We start from the raw sequence: 24,143 nt of genomic DNA on the forward strand, positions 1-24,143 counted from the left end.
ATTAAAGGTGCATGTCACCATGCCCAGCTCCATCTTCTTTTGAGACAGGGTCTCTCTAGCTGTCACTGCTGCCTGGGAGCTTCTGGATTCTTGGGGCCCTGCCTCCCATTGCCCTAGGTACACTGGACTCACAGATGGGTGTATCACTTTTCTTTAAGTGAATGCTAAGGAAGACTGAATTCAGGTTACCAGGCTTGTAAGCAAGTGCCTTTAACTGCTGAGCCATCTCTCCAGCCCTTCTTGGCCATTTTTGTGTGCATGGAGGGGGGGAATTTTTGAGGTAGGATCTTGCTTTAGCCCAGGCTGACCTGGAACTCACTATGTAATCTCAGGGTGGCCTCGAACTCACAGTGATCTGCCTACCTTGGCTTCTTGAGTGCTAGGGTTAAAGGCATGCGCCACCACACCTGGCTTCTCTTGGCCATTTTTAGGTTTGTAGTTCTCTAAAAGAGGCGTTCACACTGTGATGCAGCCAATCTCCAGAACTTTCCCATCTTGCAAAACTGAAATCCTGTACCATAAAACAGCTCCCCACTCACTCCCAGGGCTTAGCACCTGTTTCCGTCACACATTTCATCCAATTTTTATTTTTCCTTTGGCCAGGCCCTGTTTTCATGCTCAAAAAGGTACAGTCACTTGCTGAGAACCACACAGTTAATAAGTATATAGCCTGGAACAACAGCTGGTGTGCAGGACATGCACAATGAACCACATGACACTTGAGCACTTGTCCGGCCCTGGCTCAACACCCCACCACGCGGAGCTCTTCCGGCCAATGTGAAGGGGCTTCAGAAGGCTATCTACCCTCAAGGCCATTTCTGGTTGGGCCCAACACCTGGATGCACCAGCAGATGGGGTCCTAGCAGCAGGTGAACAGTGGTTTCATCCTGAAAGCTCTCTCCTGAGTTCCATGGGCCCTGAGGTCAGTTACGCACACATCAGAGGCAGGGAGGTTGTGGCAGTCCCTCCTGACCACACCTGCCAAATTCTAGCAGCTCCACACCTTGTTTGACTAACCCAAATATTCTCTTTATACCACCCAATTTTCATACTTTGAGTGGAACACTGCTGCAGCCAAGTCCAACAGGAAACTTTGTGTGTATGTGTGTGTGTTGCTGATGATAGAGCTCAAGGCCTCCATGAGCCAAGCACATGCAGTGCCACAGAGCTGCATCCCACACCCTCCAGCCATCTTGTCAGCTAAGCCATGAGACTCTCTTGCTCTATCATTTAAGTGGTGTGTATGAAACAGCCTCTCAATCCTTGGGCTACTATGATAGAGATGTAAATAGGGGGCTTAAGGGATTGGTGAAATGGCTTAGTAGTTAAGGCGTTTGTCTGCAAAGCAAAGGACCCAGGTCTGATTCCCCATCATCCACATAAGTCAGAGGCACAAGGGGGTGCATGCATCTGGAGTTCATTTGCAGTGGATCAAGGCCCTGACGCACCCATTCTCTCTCTCTCTGCCTCTCTCTCTCAAATAAATAAATAGATAGATAAAATATTTTTTTAAACTAGGGGGCTCAGGGACAGAGCACTAGTCTCTCTTAGCTATAGAAACCCCCAAGTCTGTCTGTGCTTTGCCATCTTGTGGTGCTTGCCACTGCTCACTGGTCCTAATAGATCAAAGGCCACCTGCTCCAAGGTGTCTTCATCTTAATTACATCTGTGGTAACCCTATTTCCAAGTAAGGTTACACATTCTTGATACAACATGGGCATTTGGAGAGGAGATACTGTGGGTTCCATGCTGTCAAACGCTGTCTTCAAGGGATCTAAGCGATACCTGCCCCATTCAGCTTCTGTCCCACTGCCGAGAGATGAGGTGTCTTCAGGACCTGGCCATCTGTTGAGCTTACTCATGGGCTAGATAAATATTAGCTTTGGTAAAATAAAAAGCTATCCATTTCCTCATTCAAGCAAGGCCAGGGACATACAGGGAGCCGGGCACGGCGCCCTTTGTCACATACAAAGCACACAGCTCCCAGGAGCCTGCATGGCACCTAAGGGTGGGGGACAGTGAGGATGAGCCTCCAGGAGTGCTCCTGTACCCAGTCTCTGTGATGCAGCATGTAAAAGACAGGATGGACAAAGTATCCAGTGCCTGGGTCTCAAGCCTGGGGGTGGGGAGGCTGCTAAGGAGTGTGAGGAATGCCTGCCATTGTGGCCACTGTCAGAGGAAATATCATCTCGGTATGAATCCATTTTTTTCCCTCCTCTTCGCCTTTCGTGTCTTCTTTCTATATATATATATTAAATTTTTATTTGTTTGCAAGGAGAAAGGGAAGATATCAACGGACACAGGGCCTCTAATCCCTACAAAGTAATTCCAGATGCACGTGCCACTTTGTGCATCCACTTACACGGGTACTGGGGAGCTGAACCGGTGTTGTTAGGCTCTACAGGCAAGCATCTTAACTGCTGAGCCATTGCTCCAGCCCTAGTTGTCTCTTTAGTCACATCATATTGTCCCCTGGGCTGGCCACTAGCTGTAGGGCAAATGTTAATACAGCAGCTTGGGTTTCCACAAAAATTCTTATGTCAAAGTCCTGGCCCCCAGCGCTTCAGAATATGGTTGTTTGGAGCTTTCACTGAAAATGAGGACTGTACCCCCTTCCAGAAAAAAAAAAAAAGTAAAATCCGGGTGTGATGGCACACACCTTTCATCCCAGCACTTGGGAGGCAGAGGTAGGAGGACTGTCGTAAGTTTGAGGTCACCCTGAGACCACATAGTGAATTCCAGATCAGCCTGGACCAGAGTGAGACCCTACCTCAGAACCCCCCCCCCCAAAAAAAAAAAATCACAAACCAACTCATTCTGCCAGGCTTGGTGGCGCACGCCTTTAATCCCAGCACTCGGGAGGCAGAGGTAGGAGGATCACTGTGAGATCCAGGCCACCCTGAGACTACATAGTGAATTCTAGATCAGTCAGCCTGGGCTAGAGTGAGATCCTAGATCAGGGGAAAAAAAAAAAAAAAAAAAAGAGGCCATGAAGGGGGAGGGGTTCTCTGATCAAGTGAAACTGGTGTTTCTACAAAAGGAAATGTGATGCACGCCTGCAAACCCAGCACTCCTCAGGCCGATACAAGATGATCACTGCAAATTAGAGGACAACCTGAGCCCACAGTGAGACCCTGACTCAAACAAAAGAACAAAAACACGAGGAGGGAATCTAGGCACAGATACTCAGAGGGAAGCCAGAGAAGACAGCCATGTACTGGCCTGGACAGATGGAAAGCAGCCCTGCCCACCCTTAGTCTAAGGCCTCTAGTTGCCAGAACTGTGGAACCAGACCTTTCTATGGCAGAAACTGCCCAGTCTGCAGGGCCTGGTACCCACCAGCCACAGGCAACTTCCACTAGCCTCCCAGCCTAGGGCTCCAGTTCCCTCCCATGTAGGCCAAGTTGCTGTGTGATTAGCAGGGTGTGGCTGAACGACAGCATGGGACTGACTTCTCAGGCCAGGTGGTAAAGGGTGGCAGCTCTCCCAATCTCTCATTAGTAACACAGCTGCCATTTTCTCTGCCTGGTGGTGACCATTAATACTGGCATGAACTTGCAGTGTTGTGAAGATTCTGGAGCAGCCCATGTGGGCTCACATCTAGGATCCACACTTGCTGCCAGCTGAGAAGCAGACCTCCAGCCCAGATAGCCCCCTCAGATGCCCACAGCTGAGTGGACAGAGACGAAACAGTGATAGCACTGGTGCCTACAGGACCAGTCCCTCCAGTGACTGATTAGAGACAAAGGGCACATGGTTGTCACTTTAAGCCACTAAATCTCAAGAGTGATTTGTTAGGCAGCCAGAGAGCTAAAAGGCACCCTCCCCAAACACTAATCCTGAGTTCCCACCCCATGACAACTGTACCAAGGACTTCAAGATGACACCAAGGCCAAAAATAGCTGAGGGTAGAGGCACTCTTGTGACCGTGAAGGAAAGGGTGCTCAGCCTTGGAGATGAACCAAGGGTACAGAGATTCAGTTGGAGCCTCAGACCAGCTTGTGATCTATGGCAAGACCCTGTCTTCCAAAGACAACATGTGAGCTGAAATACGCTTAGAGCAGAGATTTCAAATGAATGATAATGACTATATTCACATTTTTTATATCCACAAAGGAAAATCAAACAAGTAATGAAAAATTCTGACATTTCTATGCTTTCAAATGCCCTGAACACAAGGAAACCAGCCTTATGCTCACTGACTCATCTTTGCCTGTGCTGTGGTTTGAATGTCCTGTGGAAACTAGGGCTGGAAGCTGATTTCCATCATGAAGTAGTAGACGGTAGAGAGGTGAGTATGTGCTTGGGGTGAGGCATGGAAGATGGTGGCTACAGAGGCCATAATACAGTGGCTTTGACTTTACGGAAGACTGGAGCTAGGATGCTGACCCTGTACCCATCGCAACTCAGCATAAATGCAGAAGCGAGTGCCACATCCCAGGACTTTTGAGCCTCTAGAACCTCCCTTCTTTGTGAACTAACTATGATGTGAAATCAGTGACAGAAAATGGAGCAGGTAGCCCATAGGGGGCTTACCAGTTGGTGGGAGGTATCACCAGGCATTGTCCACGTAGGCTGTGGACTGTCTCTGCAGCCCCATGGGGTCAGACTTCCCAGACATGTACCCTGAGGTCTTTGCTGCACATGGAGGCCTGCTGTTGGTTCCTACTATTTCCTGCCCAAGGTGCCTGCCCTCCCCCCTGCTCCTACTTGTAGATGATGCCTGCTACCTGGGCACTACTGTGAGACCTAACCCTTGCATCCTTTCCTGACAAAGCCTGAGCTTCCTGCTGTACCTAGCACGTGGTCCCTGTGACATCAGGGTAGAGTCCCTGAGCGCCAAATACTTCCAACAAGCATATGCAAAATACTTGGAAGCATATGCAATGTACCATGATGTAGGAAGGAGGGCGAGTTGGCCTCTCTACAAAAGCCCCTCAAATGTGGTCTTCCCCACCTCAAGTTTCACAAGGAGCCCTGGGCTCACGTTTTCAGGGAGCATATGAAGGCACAGAGGTGAAGCCACTTGCCCAAGTTTACTTAGCTACAACACAGATAAGGCTGGATTTGAATTCCACATGTGATCCTAAGTCTCTGCACTGAACCACACTCCTATCCTCTCAGGGAGCCTGGGACAAAGGACACATATGTACAGGGCTACATGTTGCTGTGCTGAGCCTACCCTAGGTTAGCGGCAATGCCCACCCACTCAGGCAGGAAGGTTGCTTGTGGCTTAAAGATCATATGGAAGGGGGAGTTGGGCCGGGTGAAATTGGCTAGGTAGATGGTGTCTCCACCTGCAAGGTAGGCAGCCCAGATCCCAAAGGTGCCCACAGTCATGATGGTGTGGTTACACTGTGTGAGCAGTGCAAAGTCTTTCGCAGGTGAGCCTTGCTGCCCACTGCCAGCAAATACCACATCCCCGTGGGAGGGTTTGATGCTCTTCCGGCACCAGGACATATCATTGCTAGTGACCACAAAGACTGGTGAGGAGTAGCGTGCCCGGAACCAGTCCAGAGCCTTCTCCAGGTAGCCCCGATCGGCCACCACGCCTTTCCACACATTGGGCATGACATGTACATAGTCCCCCCTGCGTACATGGACACCCACAAAAGTGACCGGCTTGCTCCCGTTTATCCGCAGACCTCTCAGGAAGGCCTGGGCCTCCTCCCGCACGTGGTCATGTAGGCTGAACTCACGTAGGATCTCGGGGCGCAGGTGGTGGTAGAAGGTCCAGGAGCATGGGTACCCTGTGAGACGCACATAGCGCCCTGGAATGTGGCTGTAGCGCTCCTCCATCCAGTCATTGAGGTGGTAGTTCTTCCATGGGATCCTGCTAGCCATGGAGCTGTGTAGCACAGGGAGGCTGATCCTGAAGATGGGTGCCAGTGTGCTGTGCATGGACGCGGGGATGAAGGCTGGCCGCCCGTTCATCCTGGCCAGGGCAAACAGTGTGGCATACTCTCCCATCTGGTTCCCCAGGCGGCCGATGGCATTGATAGTGAACATACCCTCTTGTGGCAGGTGTTTGGGGGCCAGGACCACACGAGCTGAGGAAGCCCAGGGACTGGGCACCAGGGCCAGGCGCTGGTGGCAGTGGAAGATGACAGACACCATGAAGACCACAAAAAGGAAGTAGAAGGTAGAGAGAGGTGGGCAAGAGGCCTTGAATCCCCTGATAGCTGTGGGGAGAGAGAAGACACAATCAGGAAGTCTGTCTGGGATCCAAGATCGTTACTCAGTCCTCAGAGGAGAGTGGCAAGGGCAGGAGCACAGCCACTCTGGGGCTTTCTATCTGCCCCCACCTTGCTAGTGCTGTAATGGGGGTTTCTGCATCTCTCTGCATATTTTGAACCTGGTAAATGAGGATGACTATGTTTAACTGTTGAAAATGGCTAGTTGACCATATTTCTACAGTCTGCCTGACTAAACAGCCTCAGGGACACTGGAGAATTAAATGTGACACAGCAGCCTCTCCTATCCATGGTCTCACCTTCTAGCATTTGTTACCCACAGCCAAGCAAGATATGAAAATATTTAATAGATAATTCTAGAAATAAGCCATAAGGTGTTTTTTTTTTTTTTTTTTTGGTTTTTCGAGGTAGGGTCCCACTCTAGCTCAGGCTGACCTGGAATTCACTATGGAGTCTCAGGATGGCCTCGAACTCATGGCAGTCCTCCTACCTCCTACCTCTGGCTCTCAAGTGCTGGGATTACAGGCGAACACCACCATGCCCAGATCGTAAGTTTAAAATTTTGTGCTGTTCTGATGAAATCTTTCACCATTCCCATCCTGCAAGCCATCCTATGCCAATGGACCTTGCTACTTATGCTTCTGCCCATTTAGATCACTGTATCAGATGCACTGCACAGAACTGTAGCCCTCTGTGTATATAACCCTATTTCATTTCAGTGATACTGGTGATTCAAATGTGCTAGAGAGAAGCCATACAGGGCTCTTTCAAATAGAAGTAAGAGTACAGGAAGACATGTACAGTGGGAAGAGATCACCCCAACCTTGGGGCTTTCTTAGTGGGTTGTCATTAGTACTCCAGTTACTGTAATTGTTCACTTCTTGCTGTACCTGACCTGTAAGTGCCACAGGTATGGGCAGATGTGAAAAACTGTGAAGGCGGTGCTCTGTCAGGCAACCACTAGGGAACTGGAACATACTTCACTGTGGATGACTGTATCTCTGAAACATGCTTCTAGAGTTTCCACTACATTCCAGGAGCCAACTGGAGGTAGCAGAGCATCAGGAGGACAAAGGACAAGAACCTCACTCCTGGGCAGGGCATGATGGCGCACGCCTTTAACCTCATTATTCGGGAGGCAGAGGTAGGATGATGACCATGAGTTCAAGGCCACCCTGAGACTACATAGTGAATTCCAGGTCAGCCTGAGCTACAGTGAGACCCTACCTCGAAAAACAAAAGAGAGACTCACTTTTACTAATAATGCAGAGGCTAGGAGCAGGGATCGTGTTTGAGTGGGTCAAGCTAGCGCGTCTGTGGCTCTGCCCCTGTGGGCTATGTGGCCTTAAGTACGTGGCTTAGCTATTAACTTTCATGCTTCAGTCTTCCTCTCTGCAAAATGAGATTGGCCATAGTGCCCACAACGCTAAATGCTAAGCATCCTGTCATTGTCAGTATGACACATCCAAGCTGCCCAAAGTCCTCAGTTCTCCCTTGACCTGGGTAGGATCCTGTCTGCTATAACCAAATATGGTAAGTGATGTAGTGCCTGTTTCTAGGGCAGGCCTCAGGGGGGTAGCAATGCCCACTTCCTGCCTATGCTACTTCTTCCCACCAGGTGAACTAGAAACGTCTTCTTCACTGCTTGTTTCCACACATTGTTTGAATTAGCTCTATTTACAGCTTCTACACTGGCTCTTGTCCAACTGAGGGTCTTGCCCAGGAGAAGCCCAGCTCTGCAACCAGGTAGACCCCTGGTGGGTCCTCATCCTGCACTAACAAGCAGAGCAGGGACACAGCCTAGACCAGCCGAAGGAGAAAAGGCTGAGGACCAGAACGTGGTGTGTGTATGATTCACACAGGCTCCTGGCAGCACTCTGCTGCTGTCACCTTGAGGTTCTACGTGCAGGGCTTTCACCCTGTGGTTCTCAGCTGCTGGTACTGTCTCAAGTGCTCTCCCTTGTGGCTGTTCAGCCCCAAAGAGCAGAAAATCTTGCAGAGCAGAGTGGAGGCTGCAGTCTTATCCTGCCATCCCTTTTCTATAGGCAGGTGGCAGACTCTTGATCTGGACTGACTCTGCTGGACAACACCCAGTCAGCACAGACAAGTGGCTGACTATGGACATCACTTCTCCAAAAGTGAACTCCTGTGAACTTAGATAAAAAAAAAAAAAAAAACCAATGTGTTTGATCATGGGGTACAACCCAGGCCCTGCCATGGGTATCATGTCATTCAGTCTATCCACCCCACAATGGTGCCCAAGCCTCCCAAAACAAAGAAGGTTCAGAAACCTGTGTGGTCTAGAAAGTTTGAAATGGATACATGTTGACCTGTCTTAACTCATTCTGTCTTTACGGATATCCCATGAGATTTCTTTACCCTAATTTAGCAGATGAAAACAAGGCACAGAGAGGTTAAGAAACTTACTTTAGGTCACACGATGACAGTTCAGTATTCTGTGATGTCCTTTACTGTCCCAGACTTCCAGTATGTCTTCTTTTGAAGTGCATTTCCAATATGTCTTAAGAGAAGTGTAGTCCCCACTTAGCCATACTCTGCCCATCCACCAGAGGTTTGACCTCTTGCCTTTGAGGCCAGGTCACTCGCGGGTCCTTGAGGCAGAAGCACAGACCTGAGCCCCTCTGAAGCCAGACTCTGTGAGGCTGAAGGTCCCTGAACTTGGGGAACCCCAATAATAATGTCACCTTTCAACTGTGGAATGGACATTTCACTCAGTTTGGTTCTTCCTCTCACTGTTCCCAGCTGCCCTTGCCCTGCCCACCTCAAGGTGCTCATCTTGGAGCCAGTTCAGCCTATTAGAACAAAGTGGGAGTCTTGTGTGGTGGCATACGCTTCTAATTCCAGCACTCTGGAGGCTGGGGTCGGAGGATTGTTTTGAGTTCAAGGCCAACTGGGGTTACAAGTTAGTCTGGTTAACAGTGAGTCCCTGCCTCACAAAAATAAAACAAACAAAACAGAACAGAACAAAGTTGGGGTCAGCTTAGGGACTTTCCCCAATGGGCAGGTAAGACCCTACAGCAAACCTCCCGAATGTCCTCTGGTAACCAAGGCAAGGTTTCTGCCAACCATCAGGTCTCGCACATCTTTCTTCTACCCCACAGAAACCCACAGCACTAAGTGTCCTGACTCCAAAGTGCATAACACCTAACATAGAATGGTGTCCTGCCTTTCTGTCTGGAAAAAGACCTGACAGGCCCTGGGTTGGGAGCCCTGCTTGACATGGTGTCCCCCACATAGGGTGTTGGAAAGCGCTGGGAGGACCTGCTGAATCCATCAGTGCTATCTATGCATCATCCTGTCACTCACATACCCCTTGCCCAGAGCTGACATGGCCCCCTGACACAGAGGTCTCAGACCTGGCCCCTTCTATTGTCACCTCACATTTTTCAGAATCAATGCTTGTCTTCTAGATCCTTAGGGTCACTGGAGCCATAATCAGTCATAGGGCATCATTGCAATAAGCAGTGAATGCAGTGGGCACTCAGGGCCAAATAGCAGACTGGTGTTATTTTCCTAGTCACAATCACTCGTAAAGTAGCATGATAGTTGCAAGAGAACTTCAAGTCAAGGCCCCTAGATATCAGCTGCTGGTAGGGATGCTGCTGCCTCAGCTCTTCTCCCCGCCTTTCTCCCTCTGCCCTAGAACCATCCAAGCCCAGGTGCTCTCACAGACAGTGCTGCTCTCTGGTTCTTCCCAGGCTGGTCTGAGCCTTCCAAGAATAATTTTAGGGCTTGAAAGCAACTGACCCTAACACTCAGTTAACCCATTGCCTGCAGGAGGCTCCAGCAGGACTGGAAGGGGCTTGATTGAGATCAGAGGTAGGGGGACAGCAAGCAGAACTCCCAAGGTATATGCCCCACCCCAGCCACACTATAGCTGGGGGCTGGAGGGGCCCAGCAAGTGGGAGCACAAGAGGACTCTAGCCTGGGGACCTCCATCTGCAGCTGCCCTCCTGCCTATCTGGAACCTCCTAGACCAATCTGGGCTGAAGGCCTGCTGGGGTTAAGGGTGCTCCTGTCCACAAAATCTCCTGTGGTGTGGGTGGCAAGGGTCCTTATGGGGTGAGTGTGGCTGCCTTTGGTGAAGGGTTAAAAGGGGAGAGCAGTGGTGTTGGATTTGCAGGCTCTGCTCTGAGCTCCCGCCCAGAACCCCCACTAGCCTGGGCCTGAGAACAGCCACTCGTCACTCCCTCCCAAGAGCCCACCGCAGCACTGCTCCTGCAGGAGGAACGTGGGAGACGACTGCCTGAAGGACAGCTTTTCTCCGGGAAGGTTTGGCCAAAGTCTGGGTCCTACGAGCTGGGTGGGGGATGCATGTCAAGAGTGAAGAGAGAGGTCTGAGTCCCTGACGGACCCCACCCCCCAGGCAAGGTTGACTATAAGCCTGTGGAGTCCTATTGGACCTGCTTCTGAGAGGTGGGGTGGCTACAGGTTACAAAGGAGCAGGAGCTGGGCTCTGAGCCCTCAGAAACAGTAGGGACTCACAGTTTGGGTCCTCAAACCTGCTAGGGGTGGGACTCCTGAGCTACTAGCAAGAGTGTTTATGTGAGGGGCCAGGCTAAGAGACTAGCCAATACCGCCACATGAGTTCACAATGACACCAGAGTTCTGGGCCAGGCTGGGCAGGGTATATGCCTGCAATAGCACACAAGGCTGTGTGGCCCACCTTCCAGGACAGAAGACCTTCAGCCCAAGTGGAACTTTGGATGTTAGGGCCCAGGCAAGCAGCCCAGGAAGGTCCTGAGATCCACAGTCTTGGAGGGAGACAATTGAGGGCCTTCCAGCTCCTGCCATCCCCTGGGTTCCTGGATGTCCTGGCATTTGACACACGCCTTGCCAACATCCTGCTTCCTGTCTCCCCTCTTATTAACCATACCCCAACATCTGTTCCCCCATCTGCTCTCCAGGCCTGAGCCCTGTGAGTAATGCAGGGACTTGGATCCCTGGGTCTGAGGCCTAAATTACAGATGGTGCTGAACTGGGTTTCAGAAATCTAATTTTAGGGTCCTTACACCCCAACTCCTAAAGGGAGGCTAGGCTCCTGCCTTCTTATGGCCCCATGGTTCCACTAGTTTCCAGCTCTAGCCCCCATCGCCCTCAGCTCTGTTCTCTGGCTCTACATCCAGTGGGGAAAGAGTTAAGGATGGAGAGCTGGGGTGGGTGGTAGGGAGGCCAGGGCTGTTTGTCGATGATAATCCCCCTCCGTGCCCGGGGTGTGGAGAACAAGGTTAGGGCCCCACGTGGGAAAGAAAGAGGCCTCTGCTCTGATTCAGTGGGCCTCCTCTGCCTCTGCTTCTGATCTCCCGCCGGGCACTGTCAGCTCTCCCTCCCCTCTGGGGCCAGGACATAGGCTGCCTGTCCTCTGACTCTCCGTGTCTTTGAATCCACTGCTTGTCCCCCAGGGTCTATGATCTCCTAGCATCCATATGTCCATCCAGGTCATGGCTTCCCCAATTCTACCTTGCCCAGCACTCTGGCCTTTCCCCTGAGCCTGTGCCTACTACTCTTGCTGTCTACCAACCTCTCCTTGCTGGCTGTCTCTTCCTGAATCCTCCAGCCCCCTCTAATCCCACTCCTCCATCTTTCCCTTGACCCCTGACTTTCTCTAGGTTTCCACATCTGTTGACTCTGCTGGTCCCTCATCTATCCCTCATTCTCTCCCCAGGGCCCTGCCCCTCTACACTGACCGATAACTCTGGGGTGCTAAGCTCTGGATTAGTTCAGGCAAAATTCTTGATTTTGCTTGCGTTCTTTCCCCTCTGGGTTATGTAAACAGTAATTCTCCCCAGATGGAACTATTTTCCTCGCTTCAAAGCAGCCAGGGAGGGGGCCTGAGTAGGGCTGGGGTGGCATGAGGGGTCCACAGGGAGCCTTGGGGTAGAGGCTGACCAAGGCCCTACCTGCCACCTTTCCTCTGCAGGTGCTGTGACCATGCCCATTGCTTTTGCCCTCTTGCTCCTCCTGAGCCAGGCCACCTCGGACCCATGCTACGATCCGGGGGGACGCCCTCGCTTCTGCCTCCCACCAGTGACCCAGCTGGCTAGCGGGGCGGTGGCTCCCTGCCCTCAGGCCTGTGCCCTTCCCACAGCTGGCCCTGGGACCACCTGTAATGGTAGTCTGACCATGGACCTGGCAGGCCCCTTTCTCTTGACATCTGTCACCCTGCGCTTCTGTACCTCAGGGCCCCCAGCCCTGGTCCTTTCTGCTGCTTGGGCCACTGGGGGACCCTGGAGGCCACTGTGGCGCAGACCTGCCTGGCCTGGGGCCCTAGGAGGCCCTGAGAAGGTAACCTTCCGCTCTTCACCAGGCTCCAAGGCCAGGGTGGTGGCCAGCCACCTCCGTGTGGAGTTTGTGGGCCGGGCAGGGCTGGCAGCTGCTGGGGTAAGAGGCCGCTGCCAGTGCCATGGCCATGCTGCACGCTGCGCAGTCCGGGCCAGGCCCCCCCGCTGCCACTGCCGCCACCACACAATAGGCCCAGGGTGTGAGAGCTGCCGCCCATCCCATCGTGACTGGCCCTGGCGACCTGCCACACCCCGGCACCCCCACTCATGCCTACGTGAGTCCTGGGCCCCACCCCTACCTGTCATCACTCACCCCCCCCCCATGGCCCAGAGTTGGTTCCTCCCTGTCAGAACTGCTCCTTCTTGCTTCTCTGCACTGTCCTGCCACCTGGTCCTCTGTGGGCCCCTCTCCGCTTGACTCTAGCATGTCAGTCACACACAAGCTCTAGGTTTTCCCTCTACTCACTGGAGATAACCATGTGACATCATGACAAGCTTGAGCAGACCAAGCAAAATACAACCCAGATTCTAGTGTGGTATAGGGGCTACAGCAGGGGACAGGCAAGGTACTTTGGGAATCCTGGAAGTTTCTGCATGGGAAGAATATTCAGTCAGGAAACATGTGCTCACTGACTACCAGCTACACGCCTACTGTCCAAATGAGGAGGCTGATGCTGAGGCCAGAAGTTCCTTACCCAAGAACACAGCTTCCAGGCATGGAAGAGCCTGGATCTTAGCTCTGAGCTTTCCTGCCCAGCTCCTGTTGAGTGCTGTCACACTAGGTGCTCCAGGACACAGACAAAAGCATGGCAGCTTTAGTAGCTAGTCTACCAGACAGCCTGGACCTAATTCCAACTCCTCTGCTTCCCCAGCTAAGACCCCAGGCAAGCGACCAGATCGCTCTCTTTTGTAAAGAGGGGGCAATGCTCTTCTTTGAGGCTGCAGGGAAGGCAGTGAGCTGCAGCACAAAAGCCCCAGTGCGCAGCCCTTCCCTCCCTCCCCTTCTCCAGTCCCAGGGAGGAAGGTAAGTAGAGAAGGACACAATCCTGAAAGCTTTCTCTGTCTTAAGGGCTCAGGTCTTCCTAGATGTGCCATTGTCCACAGGCAACCCAGCCAGACTGGTGCTCCAGCACCCACTTGGGCCTCTCCCTCTAGCTGCAATATCAGCATCATCCTTCCTCCACCTGTGACCTCAAGAAAAGATGTGGGTGCTTTCAGATCCAGGAAGCAATGACCCCTTAGCAAGTACACACACATAACCTATCATGTAGGCCCATGTCTTGGCCCTTTTCCCAATCACTCCAGGGCCCAGTAAGGGAGACTCACAAGTCCTGAGGCTGGGGTAAGTTTCATCTGAGGCCTGGAGAAGCTGTCCTTGAGGATAGCCACAGCACACAGGCTGAGTAGACTGCTACCCTGAAGACTTGGGTAAGAGACTGACAGCACCATGGTGAAGGGTGTGTGGATGGTGACATAATCCTATGGCTGTATATACAAAGTAGCTTGAATGTCTGATGCCTGTCAAGAATTATTTTGTTGCTTATTTTTATTTATATATTTGAGAGTGACAGACAGAGAGAAAGAGGCAGAAACAGAGAGAGAAAATGGGCACGTTAGGGCCACCAGCCACTGCAAAGGAACTCCAGATGCATGTGCTCCCTTGTGCATCTGGCTAATGTGGGTCCTGGGGAATCAAGCCTCAAACCGAGGTCCTTAGGCTTCACAGGCAAGCACTTAACTGCTAAGCCACTTCTCCAGCCCTTTATTTGGTTTTTCAAGGTAGGGTCTCGTTCTAGCTCAAGCTCAGGCTGACCTGGAATTCACTATGTAGTCTCAGGGTGGCCTGGAACGCATGATAATCCCTCTACCTCTGCCTTCTGAGTGCTGGAATAACATGTGCCACCATGCCCAGCTCACGATTTTTTTTTTTCCCTTTTAGTTTTTTCAATGTAGGGTCTCACTCTAGCCCAAGCTGACCTAGATCTCACTCTGTAGTCTCAGACTGGTTTCAAACTTATGGCAATATTCCTATTTCTGATTACCAAGAGCTGGGATCAAAGGCATATGCCACTGTGCCCATCAAGAAATTTTTTCAAGGGGAAGTGAGAAATTATTGCCCTGGCTCAGAAAGCATGTCTCTACCCCATGGAAATCAGAACACACTGCCACCTAAAGCCACTCAAATCCTGGGCAGGAAACAACCAAGGCTGATGGGGGTCATTTTCCCATGAACATAGCTTCCTCTATGCTGCCCATGCTAATCATGCCTTGCTAGGCTCAAAAGAACTGCCAGTCCTTGCCTTCAACCCTCTTGCCATGAACTGTCCCTTAAGTCCAGGTCTCTTCAGTGTGGTCCAGGCTTCAGCATCTTACTCTGAGGTACACAGTGGAAATGTGGAGTCCTGGGTCCAGCAATCCTAATGGATTTATATATTATACAGTTTTTTAAATTTATTTTTATGTATTTGAGATAGAGAGGCAGATAGAAAATAAGCACACCAGGGCCTCCAGCTACTGCAAACAAACTCCAGACATATGTACTACCATGTGCATCTAGCCCATGTGGGTACTGGGGAATCAAACCTGGGTCCCTAGGCTTCACAAGCAAGTGCTTTAACTGCTAAGCCATCTCTCCAGTCCGACTTATACAGTTTTTAAAAATGTTTCCCGGGCTAGAGAGATGGTTCAGCAAAACCTGACAACCCAGGTTTGATCCCCCAGTACCCACATAAAGCCAGATGCATAAGGTGGCATATGTATCTGGAGTTTGTTTGCAGTGGCTGGAGGCCCTGGCATATCCATTCTCTTTCTCTCTCAATCTCTCTCTGCTTACAAATTAATTTTTTTTTAATTTTTTATTTATTTATTTGAGAGCGACAGACACAGAGAGAAAGACAGATAGAGGGAGAGAGAGAGAATGGGCGCGCCAGGGCTTCCAGCCACTGCAAACGAACTCCAGACGCGTGCGCCCCCTTATGCATCTGGCTAACGTGGGACCTGGGGAAGCGAGCCTCGAACCGGGGTCTTTAGGCTTCACAGGCAAGCACTTAACCGCTAAGCCATCTCTCCAGCCCTACAAATTAATTTTTAAAAAATGTTTCCTAATAGCAGTGCATGGTGGTGCATGCCTTTAATCCCAGCACTCAGTAGGCAGACATAGGACAATCACGGTGCGTTCGAGCCCAGCCTGAAACTACAGAGTGAATTACAGGTCAGCCTGGACTACAGCGTGACCCTACTTCAAAGAAAAAAAAAGTTGCCTAGTGTAGCTGGGCATGATGGCACATGCCTTTAATCCCAGCACTTGGGAGGCAGAGGTAGGAGGATTACCATGAGTTCAAGGCCACCCTGAGACTACATAGTAAATTCCAGGTCAGCCTGAGCTAGAGTGAGACCCTACCTCAAAAAAAAAAAAAAAAAAGTTTCCTAGTGGCTCTGATCAGTGGTAGAGATTTGAGAGCCCTTGCTTTCAAGAATCTGATGCATGCCCCAAGAAACCACATGTGGTCAGCAATTCTGAGCTTTATGGAAACAACCCAGCATTCTGGTGAACACATAGGCTCTAAGCCTGCCTCTGACAGCCTTGGGCAGGTGACTTCATCTGTAAAGTGTAAATGGTAAACGCAGCAGTTTTACAGAGCAATGTGAGGATGGTACACACCAGACATGGAGCCTAAAATATAGAAGCACTTGCTCTGTGCCACGTTTAAGCACACCTGTCTTCGCCAAGCCTCGGAAGGTAAACACGACCAAAGCCATTCTGCAGTAGAGGAACTGAACTACAGGAAAAAGCAGTCCCTTGGCAGAGGTCAGGCTTCCTGCCTCCCTGCTCTTTCAGTACTATAGCCTCACAAAGCCTCTCAGGAGAGTCACAGGCTGGCCAGTGACTCCTGCAATGCCATACTAGGATGAAAACTAAGATGTCCCTGAGAATGGAGATAGAGAAAGAGCCAAAGGCAATTTCTGTAATCACAGGCCTCATTGTTTCCTGGAAGTAGGGCAGTGGGGAGAGAGCTGGGGATGGGAGACTTGGAGATAGAAGAATGTGGCCTGACTGGGACATGCCTTTGTGACTGTTAACTGTTCCTCACGTCATCTCATCCTAAGCGTGCTCCTGCAACCAGCATGCCCGACGCTGCCGATTCAACTCTGAGCTGTTCAGGCTGTCAGGTGGTCGGAGTGGGGGCGTGTGTGAAAGGTGCCGCCACCACACAGCTGGGCGGCACTGTCACTACTGCAAGCCAGGGTTCTGGAGGGACCCCAGCCAGCCCATCACAAGCCGCAAGGCATGCAGAGGTGAGCAGTTTGAAATGAGGCTGAAGGGGAAAGGACACAGAGCCAGGATTCTATGTTGGAGAGCAAAGAGGTTGGGGACGGGACCCCTGGCTCTGAGGGAAGATGGCCTCCTAGTGTAAAGGAGGAAATCTGGCACCTAGACTCATGGTCAGAGGGAGGAGGGCTGGGCCTGAGCTCTTAAGTTTGGGGAGTAGGATGTAGATTTGGTAGGGAACCTGTTGATTCACTGTTCTTATTTAGCCTGCCAGTGTCACCCCATTGGGGCAACAGGAGGCATGTGCAACCAGAGCAGTGGGCAGTGTTCCTGCAAATTGGGGGTCATAGGCCTGACATGCAATCGCTGTGGTCCTGGCTACCAGCAGAGCCGCTCCCCAAGGATGCCCTGCCAGCGTGAGTCCCACAATGACTGATCACAAGTCCTGAACTGGGTTGGAAGGTGACAGTGTAGGTTTCAGTGAACAAATGTAGTATAGGCTGGGGCTTTGGGAGTGGGAGGTAGAAGTTGGAGACTCTGACTCCTCAGACTTAGGGCTGAAGCTACAGTCTCCTCAGCCTTGGGGAGAATGGGATGGGACTTGGGGTCTAGACTCCTAATTCTTGGAGAGAAGGTTAGGGATGTTTGTATCCTTGAGGGTCTGCATGCCTGAGTTCCTGGGGGAAGGTACCCAAGAGCTTCAGTTGAATTTCTCCTGTGGTCTGACAGGAATTCCAGAGGCCACAACCACCCTTCCTGCTACCCCCAGTGCTTCTCAATCTGGTAAGAGGCTTGGCAGGACATCTTAGGCAGCAAGAGAGATGGGAATGGGCTGCCTGGGATGCAAGGGTGCTCAGCCCTTCCTGAGGGTAAGGGCAACACAGCTGTCTTCTGAGATGAAGTGGGTGAACAGATGGGCAGAATATTGTGGTCCAGGCCTCAGGATCCCACTACAGACAGCTTGACTCTCCCCAGACCCACAATGTCAAAACTACTGCAACAGCTCAGACACAAGTGTGCACATGAACCTTCAGAAGTACTGCCAGCAGGATTACAGTGAGTACTGGGGAGTAGAACCAAGGTTCTGATGCCTGCCTTCTCTCTGGCCTTCCTATTTTTCATCTTAAGTGGGGAGAGGGTGTTGGATTCTAAAAGGCCCTTCCTGTGACAATATGTGACGGAATAGAAGACAGTGGTGGAAGGCACAGTGGGGAGAGGTGTCCCTTACCTTCTTGCCTTCTTTCCTCCATGTTCTTGTGCTTGCTATTTCATTCTCATCATCAGCCTGGCATCTATGAGGGTAAGAAGAAGGGGAAATTAGTTGAGTTGAGGGTCCTTGCCCTGTCCTGCCCATCTCAGACCTTTCTTTTCCTTCAGGTCTAAGTTATTTGAGCCACTGTCCCCTACCCATCAGCACAACCAGCCTCCCAGCCCTAGGGGACCAAAGCCCAGGTAGATCAGCTTTTAGATGTACAAGAGTCTAGCCCATAAATGCAAATTGGCCTCAGTAGCTTCTCTCTGGGATGCAGGCCCCTTTTCCCTCAGTACTGTCAGTGGCCGCCTCAGTATTCCAGGCCTTAGAGGTAGTGCCTCTGTCCTATTTTATTTTATTTTATATTTATTATTATTGTTAGTGGTGGTGGTTTTTCTAGGTAGGGTCTTACTCTAGCCCAGGCAGACCTCAAATTCACTATGTAGTCTCAGGGTGGCCTCAAACTCATGGAGATCTTCCTACCTCTGCCTCCTGAGTGCTGGGATTAAAGGTGTGCACCACCATGCCCGGCTTCTCTCCCCTTTCTCTAGGGATTTCTGCCCCAAACACCCAGCTTGCTGGCCAAAATCCAGCTCCAAGCCTTGCATGAACACCCACGCCCCACCCCCCCACCCCACACACATACTCTGACTTAACCTCAACCCTCTGGCTCTAGATCTGAGCTCATCTTTCTGGCCCCTAGATCCACCTCAAAGAAAAACTCCTCTCCTGACGCCTCCACTCCATGTGCCTTCTGACCCTGCTGCCCTAAATATAAATAGCCTGGATTTAGCTGGGCATGGCGGTGCATGCCTGTAATCAATCCCCAGCTCTCCGGAGGCTGAGGCAATAGGACTCAAGACCAGCAGCCTAGGCTAGAGAGAAGATCCAGGCAAACTTGGCAATTACATGAAACCTTGTCACAAAAATAAAACGCTAGACCCTTGACCACTTCTTCTGTCCTGTCCCCTCCACCTGACAAAGGATCCCATGCCTTCTACCTTTAATCCTAACAAGACTCACAAAGCTACTCGGTAGCACATCCCAGTCTCCTGGGCTCGCCTCGATGACTAGCTTCCCTTTGTCTGGAGCACGTAGCCTTGCTCTTCCCAACCTCAACCCTGGAACCCACCTCACATTCCCTTCTCAAAGTGGATGCCGGGGCCCACCTCACGCATGCTTTCCAACCTTGACGCCGGGTCCGTCCTCAAACGCCCTCGCATTCGCGACCCTGACCCCCACCTCACACACTGAGACCCTCCCTCCCGCGCCGTTACACTGTCTCCTCAGCTCAGGGGCGGCCTGCCCTCCAAGGCGGGACCCCAGGAGGCCGCCCGTGGGGAGTCCCCGCGGGTGCTGACGTGAGCCCTCCCCGCAGTTCTGCGCGCGCAGCTGCTGGAGTCGGAGGCTGCGGGCCCGTCGTGGCGGCGGTTGGCCGTGCGCGTGCTCGCGGTGTTCAAGCAGCGCGCGCGGCCCGTGCACCGCGGCGGACAGGAGGCCTGGGTGCCGGGCGTCGACCTGGCCTGTGGCTGTGTGCGCCTGCGCGCCGGCACCGACTACCTGTTGCTAAGCAAAGCGGCAAACGACTCGGACCCCTCGCGCCTCGTCCTCGATCGGCACGGCCTGGCGCTGCCCTGGAGATCGCACTGGGCCCGGCCGCTACGGCGGCTGCAGCAGGAGGAGCGCGGTGGCGGTTGCCGGAGTCCCGCCACGAACACGAGCCTAGGCCAGGCCGCCTCGAAGCCCGGGAGGAACTTCCAAACGCCAGAGCCAATCAGAAGCCACAGAGACTTTGGTGCGCACGCGCAGGGCCCTCGAGAGCACAGTTGATTCAGAAAAGGCGGGAATCTAAAGCAAGCCGTGCAGGCGGATGTCATTTGGACTGTGAACTAAGCAGTTATTCTCCATAATAAAGTCTTAAATCTTGAAATTTTCGTCCACAGACCCCTGTTGTCCATGCTAGGAGAGTCTCTTGGGGTGAAGTAGCCAAGCTGAAGTTGAATTTCAACTCCCTGAGGGAAAGTAGCCAGTCCAATGAGAGGACTGGGGCATCACTGGGTGTCAGTCAGGTGTGTTTTGCTTGATGATGATAGGCGAAAGACTGCAAGGGGTTGTGGTGTGGCTGGAAGGGTTGGGAAATTTGATAAAGTCTGGAGAAAGGACTGAAGGAACCCCAAGATGGGGACCCCACGCTCTGCCCGGATATGGCAACACCCCAAATCACTCACGAGAAGCGCGGTCTTGATGCAAACTGCAAGAGGATTTTATTCCAAGCGCGCTAGGGCCCACAGTCGTACACCGCACAGGGGTAGAGGACTGCAGAGCCCCGAATGCAGGAACGGGACAGTTTTTATAGGGTTTCTAACAAAGCCTGTGCATTACACCAATCTTTTTTTTAACATCAGGAGCCCACAGGGTGCGAGCCAGTCAGTTTGTGCCACTCCATAGTTTCTAAGCCAAGTAGTTTAATTTGTTCAAGCCCCTCGTGGACCAATCAGTCTCCTATGTCCTTGGAGGTCAGCATTTGCGCAGGTCCTTGGGTGGGGGTAGCAGAGTGTGGTATCAGTCTCCTATGACCTTGGAGGTCAGCATTTGCGCAGGTCCTTAGGTGGGGGTAGCAGAGTGTGGTATCAGTCTCCTATGACCTTGGTGGTCTGAGGCAGGCTGTTACGGCTTATGGTGCGGGCTACTAAGGCTTACGGTGTGGGCTATTAAGGCTTATGGTGCAGGCTATTTACAGAAACCAAATAAGTGGTTCACTTCATTACTCATTTCCCATCCTTGAGGGCTATCTCATGCCCTTTTTACCTAGTTTTATATTAGGAGCGGGCTCTGATATAATGAGAAGAGGGATTCTTTACTTGCTTCCAACAGAGAGTAAAGCCTGGGGTTTGAGGTATGCAGGGGCCCGCTTAAGCTCCCTTTGGAGCGTGGTAGTATTTCTGGGCTTCTGAATTCTTGGGTCTTTCAGGACAACAGCTCTGTATTTCCAGAAAGTTCCAACTTTAAGTACTTTCTGATTCTGATGAGCCTCAGGATACTCTCTATGAAAGAAATGAAGGGACTCTGAGTGAATATCTGACGTTGGCTCTGATGGACTCACCCACTCTTAACGCGTAGACTAGGAGTGGGAATGGTGGTGGAGGCAGGAGGATCAAGGGCTCCAGATCATCCTCAGCTTCATAATGAACTCAAGGCCAGCTTTGGCTACCAGAGACCCTGTTCCAAAATACAAAGGCACTGAGGAGAAGGCTCAGTGGGTAAAGTGTTTGCCACTTAAGCATGAGGACCTGAGTTCAGGTTCCCGGCACCCACATAAAATGCCAGGCAGTGCTGGAGAGATGGCTTAGCAGTTAAGGTGCTTGCCTGTGAAGCCAAAGGACCCAGGTTCAATTCCCCAGTACCCACGTAAGCCAGATGCAAAAGGGGGCACATGCCTGTGGAGCACATTTGCAGTGGCTGGAGGCCCTTAGTGTGTCCATTCTCTCTGTGTGTCTCTTCTCTCTATCTCTCTCTCTGCTTGCAAATAAATAAATAAATAAATGTAAATATTAAAAAGTAAATAAAATGCCAAGCATGGTGGCACATGCCTGTAATCCCATCCCAGAACTAGGGAGGTGGAGACACCATCCTTGGGACTCACTGGCTACCTAGCCTAGCTAAATTAGTGAGCTCAAGTTCAGTGAGAGACCCTGTCTCAACATAAGATGGGGGCTGGGAGATGATTCACAAAGTGGTACAGGTGTCTGGAGTTTGCAGCGGCTGGAGGCCCAGGCACATTCATTCTGTCTCTTTTCTATCTCTCTCTGCTTGCAAATAAATCAGTAAAAATATTTTTTTTAAATAAGATGGTGGTTGGAGAGATGGCTCAACCATTAAGGTGCTTCAGAGCCTAAGGACTGGAGCTTGATTCCTCAGTACCAGGTTAAGCCAGAAGCACAAAATGGTGCATGCATCTGGAGTTTATATGCAGTGGCTGGAGGTCCTGGCATGCCCATTCTCTCTGTATGTCTCTCTTCTATCTCTCTCTGCTTACAAATAAATAAATTTGAATTTGAAAAAATAAGTAATTTTGGCTGGAGAGATGGCTTAGCAGTTAAGGAACTTGCCTGCAATGCCAAAGCACCCAGTTTGATTCTCCAGTACTAACATAAACCCAGATGCACAAGGTGGCACATGCATCTGGAGTTTGTTTGTAGTGGCTGGAGGCCCTGGTGTACCCATATGCATTCCCTCCCTCCCTCTCTCTCTCTCTTTTCCTCCCTCCCCCTCCTTTCTCTTCTTTCAAATAAATAAATAAATAAATAATATAGCCAGGCGTGGTGGCGCACACCTTTAATCCCAGCACTCAGGAGGCAAAGTAGGAGGATCGCCAAGAGTTTGAGGCCACCTTGAAACTACATAGTGAATTCCAGGTCAGCCTGGAACAGAGTGAGACCCTACCTTGAAAAACCAAATAATAATAATAATATATGTGTGTGTGTGTGTGTATTTTTTTTTAAGTAAGATGGAAGAGCTGGGCGTGGTGGCACATGCCTTTAATCCCAGCACATGAGAGGTAAAGGTAGGAGGATCACCATGTGAGACCACCCTGAGACTACATAGTGAATTCCAGCCTGGGCCAGAGTAAGACCCTACCTCAAAAAGCAAGCAAACAAACAAAAAGATAGAAGAGCCTGGTGTGTGATGCACACCTTTAAGTTTCAGCACTCAAGTGGCTGAAGTGGGGGATCACTGTGAGTTGGAGGCCAGCCTGGGACTACAGATTACATTGTAGGTCAGCCTGAGCTAGAGTGAGACCCTGCCTTGAAAACAACGCCGACAATAAAATTAAAAAAAGCAAAATTAAGGACTGGAGAGATTGCTCAATTCCCATGTAAAGCCAGATGCACAAGATGGCATATGTGTCTGGAGTTTGTTTGCAGTGAGTGGCTAGAGGCCCCGACATACCCACTCTATCTTTCCCCCTTCCCTCCCTCTTAAATATATAATTTTTAAAAAATATGTATATAGGGCTGGAGAGATGGCTTAGCAGCTAAGCTCTTGCCTTTGAAGCCTAAGGATCCCAGTTCGAGGCTCAATTCCCCAGGACTCACGTTAGCCAGATGCACAAGGTGGCGCATGCATATGGAGTTCGTTTTCAGTGGCTGGAGGCTCTGGTGTGCCCGTTCTCTCTCTCTCTGCCTGTTTCTCTCTCTGTCTGTTGCTCTCAAATAAATAAGTAAAAATAAATTTAAAATATGTATATATAAGTATATATGTGTATACATATATATGTATATATTTATATACATACACTTTTTTTAAAAAAAAAGAAGAGCTGAGTGTGGTGGCACACACCTTTAATCCCAGCACTCCAAAGGCAGAGGCAGGAGGATCACCATGAGTTCGAGGCCAGCCTAAGACTACATAGTGAATTCCAGGTCAGTTTGGGCTAGAGGGAGACCCTACCTTGAACCAAAAAAAAAAAGATAGAGAGCAATTGAGGAAGACATCCAAGTCTCCACATGCATGCACAAATACCCACACATAAGCATATGGCTGCACATATGAACATGCATGCACACATGCACACATCACACACACATATAAATAAAATTAATAAATAAATTAGATTTTTTTAAATCTCCAAAAAGAAAAGGAAATATCCAAACAAGAGCTGAGAGATGATTCAGTGGTTAAAGGTACTTGCTTGCAAAGTGTACAAACATGGGTTTGATTCCCCAGTTCTCATGTAAAACCAGATGTGCAAAGTGGCACATGCATTTGGAGTCACTTGCAACAGAAGATTCTTCAACAATATAGAACTGTTCAGAACCACAGACTCAAAACAATCAAGCAACTACATGACAGTTCATAAAGGGTTTGGAGGACATAAGGAATAATAATGTATTTGCCAATATACAGAATGAATTTAGAAAAGAAATGGCTATGTTTGTAAAAAAAAAAAATTTATGATGGAAACTTAGCAGCAAGAAGTGGCACATGTTCACAAGTATTTTCAATCTATGTTATTTTGATGATTCTTTGAAGAAAGAACGTGAACCTGATTAATATGACTTAGTTACAATATTAGCAAAGAGATATATCTTCAGAGTGGAAATTCTAGCTTAAATTATAACATC

At 50.5% G+C, this 24,143-nt stretch overlaps 1 protein-coding gene across 2 annotated transcripts; it reads right to left on the reverse strand.

The window, feature by feature from the left end:
* Positions 1–4,073: 4,073 nt before the first annotated feature.
* On the reverse strand, positions 4,074–19,255 carry LOC101596593 (galactoside alpha-(1,2)-fucosyltransferase 2-like). Of its 2 annotated transcripts, XM_045134551.1 has the most exons (3): positions 19,151–19,255; positions 17,995–18,058; positions 4,074–6,182 (listed from the first exon to the last, which is right to left on the reverse strand). In XM_045134551.1, the coding sequence occupies exons 2-3, from the start codon at positions 18,014–18,016 to the stop codon at positions 5,179–5,181; spliced, it is 1,026 nt and encodes a 341-aa protein (XP_044990486.1). In that variant the 5' UTR covers positions 18,017–18,058; positions 19,151–19,255; the 3' UTR covers positions 4,074–5,178. The 2 variants fall into 2 exon arrangements, with proteins under 2 accessions (XP_044990486.1, XP_004672325.2); XM_004672268.3 differs by lacking the exons at positions 17,995–18,058; positions 19,151–19,255 and adding an exon at positions 8,622–8,666.
* Positions 19,256–24,143: the final 4,888 nt, after the last annotated feature.

Source organism: Jaculus jaculus, chromosome 14 (assembly GCF_020740685.1).
Source record: "Jaculus jaculus isolate mJacJac1 chromosome 14, mJacJac1.mat.Y.cur, whole genome shotgun sequence".
NCBI classification, from domain to species: domain Eukaryota; kingdom Metazoa; phylum Chordata; class Mammalia; order Rodentia; family Dipodidae; genus Jaculus; species Jaculus jaculus.

Bases quoted from the DNA above. Each gene is read 5' to 3' on its own strand.
- LOC101596593 (XM_045134551.1), bottom strand. From the start codon at position 18,016: ATGGAGGAAAGAAGGCAAGAAG. The intron at 6,183-17,994 runs GTAAGGGACACC...CTCTCCCCACAG, and splicing joins GGAGGAAAGAAGGCAAGAAG to CTATCAGGGGATTCAAGGCC.